Genomic DNA, 20,619 nt, shown 5'->3' with positions numbered 1-20,619 from the left:
CGATGTAGTCGCACCATATGTGCAGTCATACATGTACCTAGGGTAATGATGTCCATCTCATCCCACCATCTTTCCTGTTGCCCATTCTCCCTTCTCTCCCCCCTCCCCTTTGCCCAATCAAAGTTCCTCCATTTTCCCCATTATGAATCAGCATCCACTTACCAGAGAAAACACTCGGCCATTGGTTTTTTGGGATTGGCTTACTTTGCTTAGCATTACATTCTCCAACTCCATTCATCTACCTACAAATGCCATAATTTTAATCTCTTTTAATGCTGAGTAATATTTCATTATATATATATGTGTGTGTGTGTATACATATATATGTATATGTGTATATATGTGTGTGTATATGTATGTATATATGTATATTACATTTTCGTCATCCATTCATCTATTGAAGGGCATCTAGGTTGGTTCCACAGTTTAGCTATTGTAAATAGAGCTGCTATGAACATTGATGTAGCTGTATCACTATAGTATGCTGATTTTAAGTCCTTTGGGTATAGACTAAGGAGTGTGATAGCTGGGTCAAATGGTAGTTTTATTCCAAGTTTTATAAGGAATCTCCATACTACTTTCCATATTGGCTGCACCAATTTGCAGTGCTACCAGCAATGTATGAGTGTACCATTTTCCCCACATCCTCACCAACATTTATTATTGCTTGTATTCTTGATAATTGCCCTTCTGACTGGAGTGAGATGAAATGAGTTAAGGAACTAAACAGGCACTCCTCAGAAGAAGATAGACAGTGGATCAACAAATATATGAAAAAATGCTCAACTTCTCTAATAATTAAAGAAATGCAAATCAAAACTACTCTAAGATTCCTCTCTTCTAAGAGGATATAAAATGAGAGGAAGAACATAATCAGAGAATCTGGTGGACAGAAAAGTTGAAGGGATAGAAAGGGAATGTTGTCATTGAAAAATTCCACTTGCTTTCAATATGAGAATCAGAATTTCATCCATGCTAAGGTAATTTTTCTTAACAAAACGTTTTGACATTTCTTCTTTTGGTTCTGGATGAACACGTTAATCTCCCTGTATCCCATGGTGCTTAGATAAGATAACCATGTCAAACAAGTCTGAGAGTTATTTCTAGCGTGCATGTTGAAAATACCAATTGTATAGTGATTAAAAATCAAACCATACTAAAACACCTATGAAATAATTAAATTAATACCTCTACATAATTTAATGTTTTTCTATCACACATAATATATATGTATGTATATATATATTTTTTTAAAATGAATTTCTATTAGTTCTCAGCATAAAGAGATAGGTAAAAATATATCACCCACCATAACAGAAAACAAGAAGTTTTATAGTAATTTCTGGAATGTTAAAAACTATAGGAGGAAAGTACATACCAGGAAAAGTTATTTCCATATAGAATCAAAATATTCAAAAAAAAGGAAAAGGTGAGGACTCTGGAGGAAAAATCAAAGAAATGAATTAAAGAACTTTCCTCAGAGTAACTGGGTCAAGAAATTCCATGTCTACCAGTTTCATTCCACAGATATACTCACCCACATGCATATAAGGATATTCACTGGAACAGTGTTTATAATGCCAAAAGATTGATAATAGTCCAACCAGAAAACTGGTTAAGTAAATTTTGGTGTATGCATATTATGAAACTTTAGCCAGTCAAAAAATAATGATGCCCATCTCTAGGGGGCTGAATGGAATGCTCTCCAGGATACACTGTAAGAAAAGCACATATAGAATAGACAGTAAAGCTTTTTACCACTTGTGTAAAAGAAAGAAACATACTCTATGTAAATCATCTCTGAACTAGTAGCACGTTTGCCTTTGATGAGGGTGCTGGAAAGCGGAACAGGAAGGGTGTACTCAATGCTAACCACAATCTCTTTATACTATCAGGATACTTTATTGCCATGTGCATATATTACCAATTCAAATTAAAAAATTTAAAGGCAAGAAAAGGTGTAGAAGAGAAATGATAAGAAAGTATAGAAAACAAAATAAGTTGGGAGAAATAAAACAAAAAAATCAGCCATGTTAAACATAGCTAGATTCTTGTCTTCAGTTAAGACAGAGAGCACTTCTGATTTGGTTTTTTTTTTAAAAAATTGTCTATTCCTGCTATTTATAAGATACAGAGATGGGTAAGGGGAGCCGGGCATGGTAGTACACACCTGTAATCCCAGCAACTCAGGAGGCTGAGGCAGGAGGATGGCAAGTTCATAGCCAGCCTCAGCAATTTAATGAGGCCCTAAGCAACTTAGCAAGATCCTGTCTCAAAATATGTCTCCTGTCACCATTTGAAACCTAAGGAGTTCATTGAGTGAGCTTTTTTTCAAACCCTGACAGAAATATGTTGGAGTCTTTTCCCCTAAAAGGGTTGGGGAAGAGTTGACTGTTTGCTGTCATCATTCAGATTAAATCACTGCACATGTACCTCACATACTCCCCTTCCCTGCAAAAAAAGCCATGGAAAAGTTGGAAGCCCAAGAAGTCTACTGATGTCATCCAAACTTACTTTAATGGAATTATTAATAATAGTATCTTGTTTAAAAATGAAGAATCTAAAACAAAATGCCAAAGCAAATTGGATGCTGAAGTAATAAGCACAAATCAACTCGTTTCCAGGCAAACCAAAATACACATGCCTCTTTAATTCTTCCCTGATGCTAGAGTTTTGTTCATTTTCTATTATTGTTACATGGGTCAGATATGATGAGAGAAATTTGGAAGATTTGTTTTTATTTTGTTTTGTTTGCTACAGAAAGTATTTATTTCCTATCAAACTTGAATGATTTCCACTTCAGAGAGTTAATTTCAGTGTAAGGGGAGGGGATGGTGAATGAAGTCCCAGAAAAGAAGGAGACATCAACATCCAAATAATGGGAAAAATTTTTAGAACTGTTCATTATTCTGTGGGCCTTTAGAACAAAAATAAAAGGGGAAAGTAACCAATTCCCAGAAAATCAATCCCCAATACCAAAAAAAAAAAAAATGGTGGGAGATGAGTAAGCGGAGGCAGTGCAGAATGAATTCTTCAAAAATCATGTTATGTTCACATATAAATATACCACAGATAATTTCACCTTTATGCATAGGTAAAAAGAACCAGTCAAATATAAATAAATAGAGGAGTGCAAGAAAGTCTAGTAGAGGAAGGGAAAAGGGGGGTATCATGAACTGAAATCAAATTCCATACATGTATGAGTTTGAACCCAACCTATGTATAGATATAAAGATCTATAAAAATAAAAAGATACACATGTAAAATGAAATGACATGGAAGGAATAAAAATACATTGACTAAAAAGTCAACTTAAGACCACAGGATAAAAGTAGCTAAGGAGACAAAAGTAGAAGAAATGATACAAGTAAAAACAGAGTAACAATAATATTGATGAATAAATTTAAGAGCCTATTCTTTGAAATGACCATGATTTTGATCTAGTGATAAATAAAGAGGAATTTTTTAATGACATATAATTCTAGACATAGAGCATTTTAAAAATAGTAAGTGAATTTTATGTACAACATTAAGGCCAGTGAACATGAAAATCTGGATGAAATTTTTGCTTATCTAGGAAAGTATATGAAATTGAATCAATGAGAGGCAGAGATCTAAACTGATCAATTATTTTAATAACTCCTTCAATCCTTAAAAATACCCCCATTTCAGGAACATCTTCCTAAATCTTCCTTCATCACATAAACTGCTCTAGGGCATAGGGAAAAAGTAAAAGCTTCCCAACTCATGGTTAATGTGTCTCTAAGACCAATCCAGACAAGACTGGAGACATGAACAAACCTCACAAATGCCATTGCAAAGGTCCTCAATAAAATGTTAGCAAGTAAAGTCTAGTGTTATTAAAAAATGCTACATCAAAACCAAGGAACTTTATATCAACACATCCTACTCCAAAACTACTATTTGGATCACATTACCACCAAAATGATTAAAGAATACCTTATTTTTTGGCATCTCTACCAATACTGGGGATGTTAGGAGAAGATGACTTTGGTTTTCTCATTGACATTTTTTCCCCTGAAACAGAGATATAAATTGTTTTTTAATGTCTTAATTTCAAATGAAAAGTTTTGGAGCAGTGATGAAGATGTAATAGTCCAGGTCAATCAAGGCAAAATTATATGAATTCTATCATTTGGGTCTCCAGCCACCCCTTGTGCTCCCTTTTCCTCTTCTTAAGGCATGCTCGCTCCCTCCCAGTGTCAGTCCAAGGTCTTTGGGGTCTTTGCCAGGATGGGGCACAATAGGTGGGCAACCATTGCCATCACATCAGCTTTCCAGAAAATCTCTGAAACCTTGGCATTTGAACACCCATTTCAAGCTCTTACAATCCTTTAGAAACTCTACACTTACATGTCTTCCTTTCCCTAACCTCAAATCTACATGTGCTCCTAGGAGAAAGACTGATGATCTCATATGTCAAGGTAAATATGAAAGAACGATCAAGGGTTGACGTCGGAGAAAATGCCCGTGTATTGATGAACAGCTCTGCATATTTATAGAGCTGGGGGCGGTTTGACAGTTATGACAGTTTAATGGTTGAACGGTTTGACATTTGGCTGGGGTGCTTAAAGATTGGTGGGTAAGGATCATGTGAGCCAGCAGGGCTCACCATTGGATGGCTCTTCTTGGGGGATGGGGAAGTTAGTCTTTGGAGCCGGGGGACTCCTAACATTCCCCCCTCTTTGTTATTAAATGAGAGTGGGTGTCGACTTCATTCTGGCTGCTTCCTGCTGAGATGGGTGGGTCGGTGTGGGAGAAAGAGAGGAAGGAAGTAAGGAGCCCCCACAGGAGGGCAGAGAATACCGGTATCAACGGTATCAACGAAGGTTCCTTTCCACCACAGATCCATGATGATGTCAGTCCATTCGGCATAAGTCTCAACTGGAGGTATCATCAGTAGCCAGGAGTTGGTAATTCCTGAGGAGAAGCTGGTTAAAAGCTTGATTAGAAATTTTACCCACCTAAGTCTGAATGAACTTTATGATAAAGGGAAGGAACCGGCACAGGGAGTTTTTATAGCCCAAATCGAATGGGGTCTCTGGGTCTGCAAGCTGCCTTGTTGGCAAAAGGGAGGTTAAGTGTTTAGCCTTGAACAGGGGCTTGGGCATTTGGGCTTGAAGCAAACAGATGATAAAGAACCAGACAGAGGGGCTGGGGTTGTGGCTCAGTGGTAGAGCACTTGCCTGGCATGTGTGAGGCCCTGGGTTTGATCCTTAGCACCACATGTAAATAAATAGAAGATCCTTTGATGATTAAAAAATATTAAAAAAAAAAAAAGAACCAGACAGAGGGTTTGAGAAGCCAGGTCATCCTGCAGCTACCTTTGTTTGGCATGACCTGCAGACCAGCCTGTCATGCACCTAGCACCCTCAATTCCACTCTTCATTCCTAGTCCAATCTAGCTCCCTCCCCTCTCTATTAAGGCTGCTCTTTAAATTCTCTCCTACCTGGGTGTACCATCTTGCTTCTCTCTTTGCTTTTCTCAAAGGTGGCCAAGGGAGGATGTTGGCCCATTGTTACCATATTTTCCTTTGAGAGCAGTCAGATCTCTCCAGGTTTTATGTGAAACACCTCAACTTTAAATACTGAAACTTGAAATTCTTACAAAACTGGGAGGGTAAACAAAACACACATGTTTTTCCTTAGGCCCAAAAGGCAACTGGTAAAGTGCTCTATTATGATCACACTTATTCAGGGGTCACCATGCTCTGGACACCTAAGTGGTTTGTCAGAAGAACAACACACAACAGTCCCACTACCAGCCAGATCCAAGCAAGTAGGGGGTCTGTAAGGAAGAGAAGGGGGTCTGGCTGGAGGGGACCCTTAGGGTCACTTGCCTTGAATATAGGGCAAAGAGAGGACCCAAGAGGGGCCAGAAATGAGGGGGGAGCATTAGCAGAACCCATTTATGGAACATTGAGCTAAGAACAGAGACACGGGAGAGGCAGAGCTTGAGGAGATCTTGTGGGGAGGGATGACAAGAGTTCTTAATGACAGGTGATGATCATTGGCTCTTCTGATGAAGGTGTAGGAGCACGGGGCTTAAGCCTGGAAATGTGAATCTATGGGGTAAGTTGGTTATTAGACAGCTTGAGTTTGGTGGCCAAGGGAGTGCATATAGTCACCTGAGCAGGACCCTCCCATTTTGGTTTTAGAGGGGGCTTTTCCCCCCGTAGGCAACAGTAAACAAGTTGACCAGGTGTTAAGGAGGTAGGGTTTTGAAAGAGACTGGGTCAGGAAGGAGCCAGTCTTGATAGCACCAGAGTTCAGAGCGTAGATGGAAGAGGAGGGGCAGGGCATAGGTTTCGGAGATGGGTAGGGGTTCTGTAGGCAATCGGGAGGAAAAAGGGAATGGCCATACATGACTTCGTAAGGTGAGAGATTAGAAGACTTCTTTGGCAAGGCCTTAATGCGCAATAAAGCCAAGGGGAGCACCTTTACCCAGTCCAGGCTTAATTCCATGGTGAGCTTGGTGAGGGTCTGTTTAAGGGAACGATTGGTCCTTTCAACCTTTCCAGAAGCCTGGGGGCAGTAAGGGCAATTGAAATGCCGAGGGAGTGATAGCATGTGAGTCAGGAAGGAAATCAGAAATAAGTGTGGAATTAATGACTGCCGTCCCTCTGGTGGTAGCCCCCTTTCTTTCCCTGAGTTACCTGCCCGGTGAATTCTGGGCCATTGTATGATTGGATAGAAGTGGGCATCCAAAAATGGGGGATTATGTGAGTCAACTACTGTGGAGGCCTGCTTGTTAGAAGTGGGAAAGGCTTGTTTTTCACTCGGGGCATGTTGGTGAAATCAATCTGCCAGTCTGCAGCCGGGGTATGACCATGGGCCTGATGAGAAGGGAAAGGTTTAGGTTTTAATGGAGTATTGGTATTGGTTCTCTGGCAGATCTGACAAGCGGAAGTGGTCTGTGGTAGGAGGGTCTTATCATGTGGGGAAAGGGTGAAAAAGAAGTGAAGGAAAGTAATGAGACTCTGTGGACTAGAATGGAATAGAGAGTGAAGAAACTGGAAGAGTTGTTGGGGATCTTTGGGCCGATCCCTGGTGGTAACGAGTAGCGGAGAGGAGGTAAAGCTCTGTAGGGCAGCTGGTGGAGCCGCTTGATCGGCCTTGGAATTCCCCATAGTAGTAAGAGAGGAGTCAGTTTGGTGGGGCCTTGCAATGGATTATTCCCAGTTGGAAAGGCAGCCTGGAGGCTCGTAGTAGACCAGAAATAAGTGTGGAATTAATGACTGCCGTCCCTCTGGTGGTAGCCCCCTTTCTTTCCAAATGGCTGCGTGGGAGATCAGGATATGGAAGATGTATTTGGAATCTGTATATAGGGAGAGGGTTTTTCCCTCCACTAGCTCACATGCCCTTGTGGCATCTATGAGTTCAGCTTGTTGGTTGGTGGTATTGGGTGGAGAGGTTTTGCCTCTATGATGGATGAGAGGGAAACGACAGCATACCCCGCCATTTTAACCCCTTCATGTATAAGAGGGCAGGGGTCCCTCAGAAATGGTGGTAGGGCAGGGTAAAATCGTCTCTAATACCTCCAGGCATTTGTGGATGGGATCTTGTAAGAGAGAAGATGGGAGGAGGGAGGCAGGGTTTAATGGAGAGCAGGACTGAAAAGAGATGGAGGGATTTTCAAGGAATGAGACAAGGAGGGATAGAACTCTGGAAGGAGGAAGTGACTGTAGCCCCTTGTAAGTGAGGAAATCCTTTAGATGGTGAAGAGATGAGATGGTTAGCAGGGAGCCAAAGGTAAGCTTGTGTGCTTCTTACTGGAGGTCATGGGCTGCTGCTAGGGCTCTGAGGCATGGGGGCCAGCCCCTGATGGTGGGGTCGAACTGTTTGGATAGGTAGGCCACTGGTGCAAATGTGGGGCCATATTCTTGACCCAGAACGCCCAGACTTTGTCCCTGTTTTTTATGTACATAGAAGGTGAAGGGTCAGGAGAGGTCAGGGAGATACAGGGAGGATGCCCAGAGGAGGGTCCTTTTGTAAAGGGCTTCCCTACCGCTGAGGGTAGGGGTTCATCTTGGGGGCCCTTGGCTAGATTATATAACGACCTGGTGAGGAGGGAGAAATTCAAAAGTAATCCAGGCCCTGAAGTACCCAGCCAAACCCAAGAAGGAGAGTCATCTCTGGTCTTTGGTAGGTATAGACACAATAAGCTATTTTCTGTCTACTGTAATGGCCTTTTTCCCTTAAGAGATAGAGAACCCTAGATACATGCTATTTGGGCCTTTTGTGGAGAGGCCCAATATCCCTTTAAGGCCAAGAAATTAAGTAGGAGAACTGTGTCATCTGTTGAGCGCCCTTTGGACGGGCTAGAAGAATTTGTAGAGGTTTGCAAGAGGTGCAGAGAGCAGGATTGGATCAGAGCAAGAAGAAAGCCTGGAAGAGATCCCTTAGAATGGAGGGATCCAGGGACCCAAAAAGGGGCCATCTGCTTTGGTCGTCTAAGGGATAAGTGGGCCATGCCTGGGTGCTATATTTGATCCAAGAGGCATTGTAAGGGAGAGTCGACCAGCAGAGAGGACACATTACCCATGTAAGGAGGAGAGAAGAGGATGCAGAGAAGGAGGAAACTGATTTATTACCAAAAGGGGCATCCCCGCTAGAGCCAAAAAATCAGGAGTGCCTAAGTGGCAGGTTCGAGCTGCAGAGATTGGTCGTCACCGAATCCTGACAGTCAAAGCTCTTGTCCTGGATGGAGCCGGAGCCGTGGGAGACCTTGGCCAAGGCTTTTCAGGACCCCTTCTGGAGAGGCCGATACTCCTGGGGCCAGAAAGAGGGGAGAGGAAGGGGAGGGTAAGTGTCTCTCTAGTGGCCGAGTCTTAAGGTGAGAGGACTAGGACTTTCGAATCTGCCCAAGGAAGGAGTCCTTGAGGGCCACCGTAGCCTTAAAGGCTGTGGTGGGGTGCTTTCCTCCCCGCAGGTGGGCAAAGAGATTGGCTGGACAATAATCAACATATTGCAAGAGGGTGGATTTGGGGCTCTGGGGGTGAAAAGATTGGAGGTTGGAGGCCAAGGTTTGTCCAAAGAGGTGTGGACTATCTCAAAATCCCTGAAGAAGGACAGTCCAGGTTAAAGGCAAAAAGATGTCCTTTAAATCTATGACCAAGAAGTGGGTGGCAGTGTGGGGGATCTGAGACAGCAGAGTGTATGGGTTGGGAACTAAAGGATGTATGGACCTAACGAAGGTGTTGATAAGTCGTAGGTAGGACCAGTTGGGCTTTTTTACCACTAGTATGGGAGTATTGTAAGGGGAATGAGCAGGATGGAAGTACCCCTTGCTAAGAAGGTCCTGAATAATAGTTTGTAGGCCCAGAAGAGCTTTTGTGGACAGGGGGTATTGAGCCTGATTGGGGAAGGTGTTAGGATCTTTGAGATGAATGTTAACTGATGGGCAGGAAATGATGGAGGGGGTGTGGATATCCCATACAATCGAGTCAACCAGGTTAGTATGGTGTTTCATGTCAGCCTCACAAGTGGAGCAGAATGGCCAGTCTTCTGCCAAAAGGACAAGAAAAGATGAACAGGCTGATTCTGGGGCCTGACTGATGCCAGGAGCCTGGATATTGATTGTTGTATTGAATTTAGAGAGAATATCTCGGCCGAGCAAAGGAACTTAACATTGGGGCATAACTAGGAACGTCTGAGAGAATGGGAAGTTGTCTATGGAACAGAGTAATAGGGGAGTCTTTCTTAGATAGATGGTCTTTCCTCCTACCCTGACAATAGGAGAGGTGGACGGCACTGTTTGCCCCCAGAATTCTGTCAGGACTGAGAAGGTAGCCCCGGTGTCAAGGAGAAAGTCAACCTTGCACCTATCCACCTGAATCCGCACCCTGGGTTCCTGTCTATTGATTGTTACAGCTGGGGACAAGGACCCAAGGAACCGTCAATTGATTGCCATGCCCAGAAGGTCGGGGGGTTCCCTGGCCATAGGTCTTCTATGGGATCTAGGACAGTCAGAGCCCCAATGACCTTGTTGTTGACATTTAGGGCATGGAGTATGCGGAGTGTGTGGTGCAGGGCATGCCCTGGCCCAATGTCCCTCCTTGCCACACTTGAAGCAGGCACCCAGGGGGGTTTTCGGTGATGGGCGGCGACCAGAGGAAGCACCCTGCAGGGCCTGGGCGAGCATCTGAAATTTCTCAGTCTGGGGGTGGCAGGGCCATGTTCGAACTTTTTTAGTTTGGCCCAGATGTCGAGGTAGCTCTGCAAGAGGAAATATGTCATAAGGACATGACGGCCATCTGGGGTTTCGGGATCTAGGTTAGTGCTGAAGGGCTTTCGTAAGCCGATCCAGAAATTCCAATGAGGTCTCTTGTAATTTTTGGAAATTGACGGCCTTATGTGCTGCTTTTTTGAGCCCAGCAATAATACATGCAGAGAATCGGTCCCTACTCTGTATGCCAGTTTGTGTATAATCCCAGTCGGGAGTTTGATCTGGGGCAGCAAGTGGCTCTGGAGGGTGATTGGGATTAACTTGGTGAGTTTCATCTGCATGGACTCTGGCAAGTTCCCAGACTCTGGTACATTCCTCAAGAAGGAGAGTATTAGCCAATAACATATAAATGAGGCTATAAGCCTGGAGGACCCATTGAAACTCTCTTCTGTGGTGAATGAGCCCAACCTTTGCTCGAGTTGTGTGAGGTCATTCATAGAGAATGGGACATGTACCCGGATAATGCCCTCAGGTCCAGCAACCTCTCTTAAAGGGGCCATGGTTTGTGGGACTAGGGGCGGGACCTAGTTTGGGGGAACTAAAGGTGTCGGCCAAGTCAGGGGGAGCACCTGAGGGGCTGCACGGAGCCAACGGGGCAGGTCGGTAGGGAGGGGGTTCATCTGCAGGATAGGTCGGGGTGAGAACGAAGAAGAGAAAAAGCCTCAACATAGGGGATCTCCTTCCACTTTTTCGAGCGCTCACAGAAGTTAAACAGACCTCTGAGAATTGCTGGATCTAGGGATCCTCCTGGGGGCCATTGACTTTGATTGTCCAATTGATAGTAAGGCCAATCTTGTGTGTAGAATTTAATAAGGGGGAGTCTGCAGGGAGGGAAGAAGAAGCCCCCATAGGTCAGGAGAGGGACAAGGGTGGTTAAGAGAGAAAGAGAGAGGAGTGCCTGTTCTTCCACCCCTCGGGACCTCCCGCTCATGAACCGGGTTCCAGAGAGTCCACCGTGACCATGAAGGTCGTGGTGGGGTGCGTTCTCTCCTCCAGATTGGGCATCAGAGGTTTGCCAGACGATCACGATCACGGTCAAAGCCCCTGCATAGCCCGTCTGAAGTTGGATACCTGATAGGGGAACTCACCTACTGAAGAGCCAGTGTTGTGTGAGTAGCAGCGCTCGAAAGAGTGGACAAGGACGACCAGCCTTGAGAGAGGGGGCCCTCGAGCAGCGAGGCATTCCCCCTCCCGGGTTTCGGCACCAATGAAAGAACAATCAAGGCTTGCCATTGGAGAAAATGCCCGTTTATTGAGGAACAGCTCTGCATATTTATAGAGCTGGGGGTGGTTTGACAGTTATGACAGTTTAATGGTTGAACGATTGACAGTTGGCTGGGGTGCTTTCTGATTGGTGGGTAAGGATCATGTGAGCCCTCACCATTGGACAGCAGGATCATGTGAGCCAGCAGGGCTCACCATTGGACGGCTCTTCTTGGGGGATGGGGAAGTTAGTCTTTGGAGCCAGGGCGACTCCCAACAAAATATATCTATTTGCTGCCCCAGAAAAATTTCTATCTGAAAAGTGATTGCTAATTATGCAGCAAAGTGCGGGCATCAGAAGAACGAGGTCAAATTGGCACCTTGGCCAATCCTGTGATTATGCAGAGCAGATTTCCGGACAAATATAATAGAGTTGGGGAACCCTTCCAACTGATAGTCTTTATCTGAGATTGTAACTATGGCCATAATCCAAACATAGCACACTGATAGATTTTGTTTGGTTCTTTCTAATTTTTAAAATGTTTTAGTCCAAATGCCTATGAAGACATTTCACCTCACAATCTCTGCTTTATATTCATCCTAGGCTCTGACCTCTGGACATAAACAGGTACAAAAGAAACAAGTACTAGTGTAATCTTTTTCCCTCCCTTCATTCCTCTTTTAAATTCTATGGTTTTAGAAAGCATTATAACCGTAAGATGAATTCTACATTCTTGCTCTTTAATTCTAAGAAATTTACCTTTCTGGGTGAATTCTAGAATCAATCCGTCAAAGACCATGAAAATATTTTTGGAATATTTATTGAAATTATAATTAATTCTATATTCATTTAATGAGAAATAGCATATTAATTATATTGCATTTTCCCATCAGTCAACTTAGTATATACCTCCACTTATCCTTTCCTGTTCTTCAACAAAGTTTTGCGCTTTTTCATAATGAGCATCTTAATTAAGTTTTTATGAAGATGACCAAAAATTCCTTGAGAAAGATTAACCTAACTTTGTAATGCAAATTCTCCATATGCAGGTTGTTATGCCAAGTTTTGCTCTAAAATCATCTGATAGCCTGGTTTGGGCTAGGAATTAGTGATATTTAACCACATTGTTTTTGTGCCCTACAGTTAGTGCTAGGATGAGATACCCCTTTCGTGTGTCAGGGACTCATTTAATGAGCCTTATTCTTTCCTGGGGCACTTGTTCTCCAACCTTCCTTCATACTGAGCCTTTTGCTATCGAACTCTTCCTTCAAAATGCCGTCCATGCCTTACGATGCTGCTTCTCTTTGTCTCCCAAACCTGAATACTCTTTCTCTCTATAATCTTCATCCTGTAAAGTGGCAAAGAAAGGGGCCTACTTGACCCCTTTTGGTTAGAGGATTCATTTCTTACTTCAAACACAAGATAAAAATTTATCTTGTTCTGCCCAACATGGATACCTGGCATTTTGTGTGTGTGCGTATAAGTTCCCTCCCAGAAACATAAACTCAGGCCTTTAGTGATCCATAGTAGGTGGCTACAAATAACATTTCTCATGACGTTCTTTAAATGTCAGAAAATGTTATGGTTATGAGAGGAATTCTTTAACATCATAAAAGTAAAGATTATCCCAACATTAGTTTATGATAAGGGCATCAATTCTTAGTAACAGTTTCTCTAGAACGCATCTCCTAGCGCACTCTCCCCCAACACACACACACACACACACACACACACACACACACACACAAATACATCAGCAGTCAAGTCTTCTACAAGTATCAATTCTTCATTGCCATCTCTTCATTCTCCTCCCTATTATTCTTCCCCAGAAAATACTTTTCATCCCTGGATTACCAAAAAAGAAAAATGTTATTGTTTTGCCCACTTTCTACTCCTTACAACCTGGATTTCAAGATACTCTAAAGGAGGTTTAAGGTCACTGAGAGGATTGAAGGGTCAGAGGCATCACAATGTTGAAACTCTTGGGTAGGTAGCCACTGCAGAGGAGAGAGTGCAGTGACGGTGGTTGCACACAGTGGGGCCAGTTACTAAAAGGCATACTAACTAGTTCTTTTTTAAACACAATTTCTGCACTCATATTTACATTAAAGGTTACACATTTTTGTAAATCCTACAAGTTTTATTTTTAAAACTGAAATGATAAGAGAACATTTTACTTGGTTTCTGGTTTCCCTTATATCTATAATCAATGTAATTATTTAAGGTGGCTTTGTTTGGAGGCTGCTAATGCATCTCCCTCTTAATGAATTACAAAATGTTCTCATTGCATCTTTATGTGCTTGCCCTCTGGTTAAGAATCTCCTTTATAGATATTAAAATGGCCTCTGTTTAGATGTGTTCTCATTGACTTAATTTCTCTTGTGGGGAAAAATACATTGCTAATGATCACCTTGTCTTAAATTGCAGATTACAGTTTTTCGGATGGGATCAGAAGGACACCAGGACATTGATTTAGCTATCCTGACAGCTTTACTCAAAGGTAAAAGAGTTTCTGCATCCAGAGAGTATAAAAATGATTTAAATAGATTAACACAACAACCTCATGTCTCCTATTAGTGGGCATAATCCCAAATGATTCCCTGACACATCTAGTTATTGATAACATGAGGAACTCTCCCATAAGACACTGCTACTACTGCTACTACTATCAAATTCTTCTGTAATAGACCTGTTACAATGTGACTCAATTTTAATACACTATGGCCCTAGTCATATCCATTGAATCATAAAAATATATAAGGAAAAGTTTGAAATAAAATGTAAGACAAGATCATTTAATAATTATTATTATTTTATCTATTTTCAAAAAATACTCACTATGGCATCTATGTGTGTATGAGGGTGTATTTGAATATATGCACTAAAATTGAAAAACTAAAAATCATTAAAGGGAAAAAAGAAAGAAACAAACAAAAAAATTTAGGCTACTATACTTGTTTCAAATAAGCATTAAGTTCAACTCTACTCCCTGCAAAAGTAGAAATACCCTGGGTTGTGGGATTTTAATTCATATGGTGAGTTTGTCCTATTCTCTAGTCCCAGTGTTATAGACATCTCACTACCTGTCCTCGTCTCTGGTAACATATCTGAGAGATGAGCCGTGTCCTCCAGATTTTACAGATCAAATTTCATCCTTGATGTGCCTTAATAATTGTATGAATTTGACTAATAATTTTCAGTGTTAAAATAATAAAACAAGGTTATGCCTGTTCTGTTCTAAAATTCAAACTGGAATCACAGGACAAAACTAAACTACAAGCCATGTTGGCGGTGGTTCTCAGAAATGTCTACTACATCCTCCCTTAGCTCCATAGTTTGCCTGCTGTGGTGTTTATCATGTGGCTGGTTTATTACATGGCTGGAGGCTATGTTTGCAGCCTCCCTAGATTAAGAACTCTTTGGAGCAGAGAATGTGTCTTGTGCATTACTGCACTCTCAGGACCTTGCACAATCCCCAACACATGACAGCATTCAATCAATTCTTTTTATTTTTTTATTTTTTGGTGGGGGGAGGCACAAATACCGAGGATTGAACTCAGGGGCACTCAACCACTGAGCCACACCCCAGCCCTATTTTGTATTTTATTTAGAGAGAGGGTCTCACTGAGTTGCTTAGTGCCTCATTATTGCTGAGGCTGGCTTTCAACTAGTGATTCTCCTGTCTCAGCCTCCCGAGCCACTGGGATTACAGGCATGCACCACCTGTGCGCCTGTAATTACAGCAGCATCCAATCAATTTTTGTTGAATAAAGAAATTTATAGATTACTCAATGATTCTGCAATTGATTCAGTATTCCAAAGTTAGACCTCAGAATAACATTTCATTCCATTTTTCCGATATACCTACTCTTTTTCCACTATTAATATTTTCTTGAAAACCTATCATGTTGCAACCTCTGTGCTAAATTCTTTACAACTCCTATAAACATTAATTCTTGGAACTATCTGCTGTTGGAGATATTTTTAGTTCCCATTTTATAGATTAAGTAAAACTATAAGAGGTTAAGTAACTGGCTAAAGTTACAATGCTAATTAGTGAACTTACTCTTGGGCCCAAGTATATCTTAGTCTTCACTATGCCACATATGAACCCTTAGACAATAGAGGCTATGTGTCCTGTGGACACTCCTCAAAAGCACAAGCACATTCATTCAAAATTGTGATTACATTTCAGGAGATTCATAATCCTATAAAGTATATTATGTATCCCAGGTTGAGAATTATGGTCTAAAACATTTCATTTCAATGAGCTAAAAACATATCCACACTGGACAGAAGAATTAAAGGACTAGGAACTGTGCATGGGCTGAATCACAAAACATACCCTGGGCCCCATTCTTCTTTTGTCACAGACAAAAATAAAAGTTTAAAGTAAGTAACTCTTATCATATTTGCTCTTCTTATATAAAGGTAGGAAAACATAATGATATTAGTAAATAACATTGAGTATTTGCTTTATGTCAAACACTGTGTTAAGTGTATCCTATGTGTAAATTCATTTATTCTTTCTTTTTAAATATTTTTAGTTGTCTATGGACCTTCATTTTATTTATATACATGTGGTGCTGAGAATCAAACTCAGTGCCTCACACATGCTAGGCAAATGCTCTACCACTGAGCCACAACCCCAGCACTCATTTATTCTTTATAAAAATTCAGTTACCAATTTATCAAAAGTTTATTGACAAGGAAATTGAAGTACAGAACAATTCAGAAACATGCCCAAGTTGGTAAATGGTAAAGACAGTCCAACTAGATAGCCTCACTAAGGTATGCCACCAAGATATCCCTAGCATGTTGATAATAGGAAATGAAACATATTATGATCCTGAAAATTTTTCCTAACAAATAGGGAAGTGATCCAATTATCAGTAAAAATAAAATGACTATCATCTTCTAATGAAATATTTTCTTGCCCTTTCACCCATTTATGAGATTCCAAATTGTGCAACACCTTTAGATCAGTGTTAGAATTCACTTGTTATATTAGAGAATCATGTTTTCCAACTATTTTGAGCATGACACACAGTATGAAATCCACTTTATGCCATAACCAGGCAGTTACACATATGCACTGAGAAAATTGAAATTGAAGTACTTAAAATAATATTTACATGGACAATATGCAGTGAAATTTAATATTTTCTATTTTAATCTATTCTATTCTCCTGAATGCTGATTGTATCCCACTAAATTGATTTCATGATCTACTAATGGGTTGTATCCTGCAGTTTAAAAAACACCACCATAAAAGATGAAAGGAAATTATTATCGCTCTAAGAAATTAACATTTCTAATCACTATAATGAACATTACTTATGCAGCAGTTGAGCTAATGGGAATTTATGCCATTAAAAGATTATGGAGTGTCAACTTTATTTTGCAAAAGCTTTTCAATGCTCTCAGACATTGACCCAGTTGATTTGTGAAGGATATCAAGCATAATATTTTTGCTGACTTCTTCAGAGGCCAAGAGCATTCATTCTTATATCAGTTTCAAATTCTTAAGTTTGTTATGTTATCCTTCCTATGTTTTTCCTGGGCATTTAACAATGTTTAATTGGACTTTTGATTATCTGATGCACTGGAAATCTTTGCACAGTCTAATTTTTATTCTGAGAAATCATAAATTTCTGAGAAAACCAGAAGTTAGAAGAAAGAGGAAGTTTTGAAACTAACCACTTGGCCCACAAATCCAGAGGCAAAAGGAAGAGGAAAGAAAGTGAGAGAAGAAAAGGAAAGGGAGGGAAGAAATCTGGGAAACCATTTGGTTGTAGGAAAAATACACCTTTGCTGCTAATTATCTCTGCTCCCATTGAGTTTGATTTTCTTGGATCTGTATTAGAGAATATTCTTTATATAATGTAGACTTTTACAGTTATCTATTCAAAAATCAAGAGATAAAGAAGACAAAAAGAAGGCTGCTTCAGAGTTGTAAGAGGCCCAGAGTTCCTCCAAATGGTGACCTGGGGTACTTTTGACAATAAGCAATGTCACATTGTCCTTCACTACAGGTAACTGAGAGAGGTATTCTGAATCAGAAACTGTGCCTCTCCCTTCCACTAGCGCTCCATCTCCCCTGTCACAGAAACATTGGAGGACAGAGTAAAATGCAGGATGTCCAGTTAACTCTGAATTTTCAGATAAACAAAAGCTAATTTTGTTAGCATGAATATGTCAAGTGGAACATACTTACTCCCCTCCCCCCCCAAAAAAAACATTGTTTGCCTGAAATTCAACCCTCACTGTGAGTCCTGTATTTTTATCTGCTAAATCAGGCTACCTGACTCAGAAAAGACACCATGAATGCCTCTGGCTTTCAGACACCTTGAAAAGTTTTATGGGAAGAATGACCTAAAAAATCTAGGGAGGTCCCCTCATCCCTCTCTCTGCCTCTTTCTCTCAGCCAGCCCTAACTAAGTTATATCACCCAAAGAAGACTTCCACTGGAGAGGACCCCACACTTGCTTCAGTTAACTATTGGTGCATATCAACCGGCTCCCTCAGCTTCCTGTCCTGTGTGCATCCCTCACACAGCAGTACAAACCTCTTGCTGAGGCTCAATAAAGCCATAAAATATCTGGTCACAGCAGATGGGTCCTTGTACCCTTCCTGTGAATACAATTGTCCCCAATTCTTTTCATCTTTTCTTGTGGACCTTGATTTAAATAAATAAAGTCAAATCACAGGAGCAAACTCTCATTCACCTCCACCCTGGACAGTGTCACATGATGAGCACTGTCCTCCATAACTGAAAAGTTCTTTTTCTTTGGATTTCATCTTCAATGGTAAAGAAGATCACCTGAGGCCTGGGGAGAAAGTTACCTTGACTTCTTACTTTTTTTTCTGTAAAGTTTTTTTTTAAAAGCTAAAAGAGTGTAAAACAATATGTTCCTTCTGACAACTGTTAAGGTCGTTAAAAAAAGAGAGAGAGAGAGAGAGAAGTCTGAGAGATTGCCTAGAGGAGCCTACAGAAATGGGATGACTAAATGTACTGTTCTTTCCTGGATGGTATTCTGTAGCAGAAAAAAAAGGGTAATATGAGGGTAAGAATGAAGGAACTATGAATAAACATGGACTAAACTTTTTTAAAAAATGCTAAGAGAAAAATAAGAAATATATGTTATCATATATTATGGGATCTGATCAAGAGACATATTGTAATCAAAAAAACCTAAAACTCTTTCATATCAAAAAGACAACAAAGGAGATAGTTATTTATGGAATTAATTGTAAAGGTCAGACATACATAAATTCAAAGGACTATGACAGGTGCAGGCAGTATCTATATAAAGTATCTATATAAATCACACAGTTATGAATAATAGCTAATCACTATCAGTCTAGGAAAAGATTAGAAATACCATTAGGGAATCTGAGCAAAAGGTATACAAATGCTCAGTTAAAAGAAAGCAAATGTATGAAATCAAATTTGTCTATGTACTTACATAATCATTTCAGAGATAATTATCTAGTTCTTATTTTATTGTATGCATTTCTGTTCCTTAGACATAATCAGTGGTATAAATAATTAATCAGTTAGTTACTTATGGATGTGTGGAAGACAACTTCTTTCAAAGACATGCATTTATTAATTTGTTTAAAATGTAAAGAGAAAGTTTGAAATAAATACTTAAATGTGAAAAGATTAACCAACATAATCTGACTTTAGTAAAACTTCATAAAAACTTACTGTCAATTTGTTTAGATAATACAAAACAATGAAAACCACTATAGTCTGACCCATTTTCCTTTAAAATTGCATCTTTGAGGGAAAAAAACTAAACCTAGAATATGGGTAGATTTTAAAAAGAAGAAAAAAATGTGGGGGCTACAGATATAATTTAGTGGTATAGCATTTGCCTTGTACACATAACACCTTTGTTTTGACCCCCAGCACATAAAAAAAAACATAGTGTATTAATGTTTTGAAGCTATGTCTAAATGCATGTTTCTCCCCAACTCTATTAACAAGAAAATTCAGAATTATTATCACAAAGTTGCACTGACTTCATAGGCAGCTAATCTTGCTACCTAGCTCATCTTCTTTTAAAAATGGTTTAGTGAAACCCTAGCAAAACAACACTTTGGGCATATGTTCTGAAGTAGTCCATGTCCAATAATTCTATGAATCAATTAGATTTCATAAGCAACTAACTTATCCTGGAGTGTTACTGAGAACACCTGCTTAAGTTTACCTTGTTTAAACAATTCGTGAGTGCATTTTACAAGAGTTTATTATTGTTTGCTTGAAAATAAAAATTCTTTCTAATTATTTGGACAGTCTTTGCCACCCTTCTTTCCATATGGGTAGGCATTTTAATATAATACATGCATGATTGCTCTCTTTCTAATAGTATTATGTTCTTAACCCAGTACTAGATATCCTTAATAAGGCTAGAAAAAGAGACACCCCAGTTGACACTTTTATCACTTATTTGAGATGCAAAAGATACTACAGTTCTTAAATATTGTACAAATGGAAGGAGTTAGAATTTTGTCCAAAAAAAGATCTACAAAGTCAAAATGTATTTTCCATCTATTTGTAGACATAAAGGAAACTTGTGCCATTCCCTTATGGAATAAACTGGGCCCAAATGTGAAAATTTTCAGCTAGAGACTAGATCCACCCAGTGAGGATTATAATGTAGTTTTTCTAATAGTGGTTTTTAAACCTTCTCTATGTCAGGTTACTTTTAGCCTTCCTTGGGTCCTTTAATTTATAAATCAGTCTTCCTCAAATGCACTTGTTTCTTGATTGTCCATTGGTCATCAAGAGTTTCAATCCAGGCACTACCCACCCCCCAAAACCAATGTTTGCCCCTACACTTTATGTCTTCATCCCAAAGCTACCCTGAAGCCATACCCATTTGGAGCCAAAGAAATCTAAGATCATTCTACAAATCAGTGGTAGAATCAGAGCTTAAATTCCAAAGCTTTCACTTCTAATCAGTTTTCTGTATGCTATTTATGAGGCTTTGGGTGAGGGGGTCCAAGATTCCCCAGCTTTCCAATGCCACAGAGATGTCAGGCACTTGCAACTATGGTTCCAAGGGGATTCCAAGTAATTAACAGATCTTAACATTTAGATGCATAAAATTTTCAGGACATATACTAGAGCTTTAGATGCCAATGACCTTAATTG

General features: G+C 40.3%; 1 protein-coding gene across 25 annotated transcripts in view; it reads left to right on the top strand.

Annotated features, from left to right (window-relative positions):
* The window catches only part of Trpm3 (transient receptor potential cation channel subfamily M member 3), a 529,872-nt gene that overhangs the window by 382,172 nt on the left and 127,081 nt on the right, over window positions 1-20,619 (top strand). For all 25 annotated transcript variants that reach the window (XR_007349031.1, XR_007349032.1, XM_048806882.1 and 22 more), the window contains one exon: window positions 13,881-13,953. Coding sequence is in view for 23 of the 25 variants with exons in the window: in XM_048806882.1 (XP_048662839.1) it covers window positions 13,881-13,953 (73 nt within the window). In the remaining 2 variants the exon portion in view is untranslated. The remainder of the gene's footprint in view (window positions 1-13,880; window positions 13,954-20,619) is intronic.

Source organism: Marmota marmota, unplaced genomic scaffold (assembly GCF_001458135.2).
Source record: "Marmota marmota marmota unplaced genomic scaffold, marMar, whole genome shotgun sequence".
In the NCBI taxonomy this organism is placed as follows: domain Eukaryota; kingdom Metazoa; phylum Chordata; class Mammalia; order Rodentia; family Sciuridae; genus Marmota; species Marmota marmota.
The sequence above is the reverse complement of the archived record's forward strand: the minus strand, read 5'-3'. Positions and strand labels throughout refer to the sequence as shown.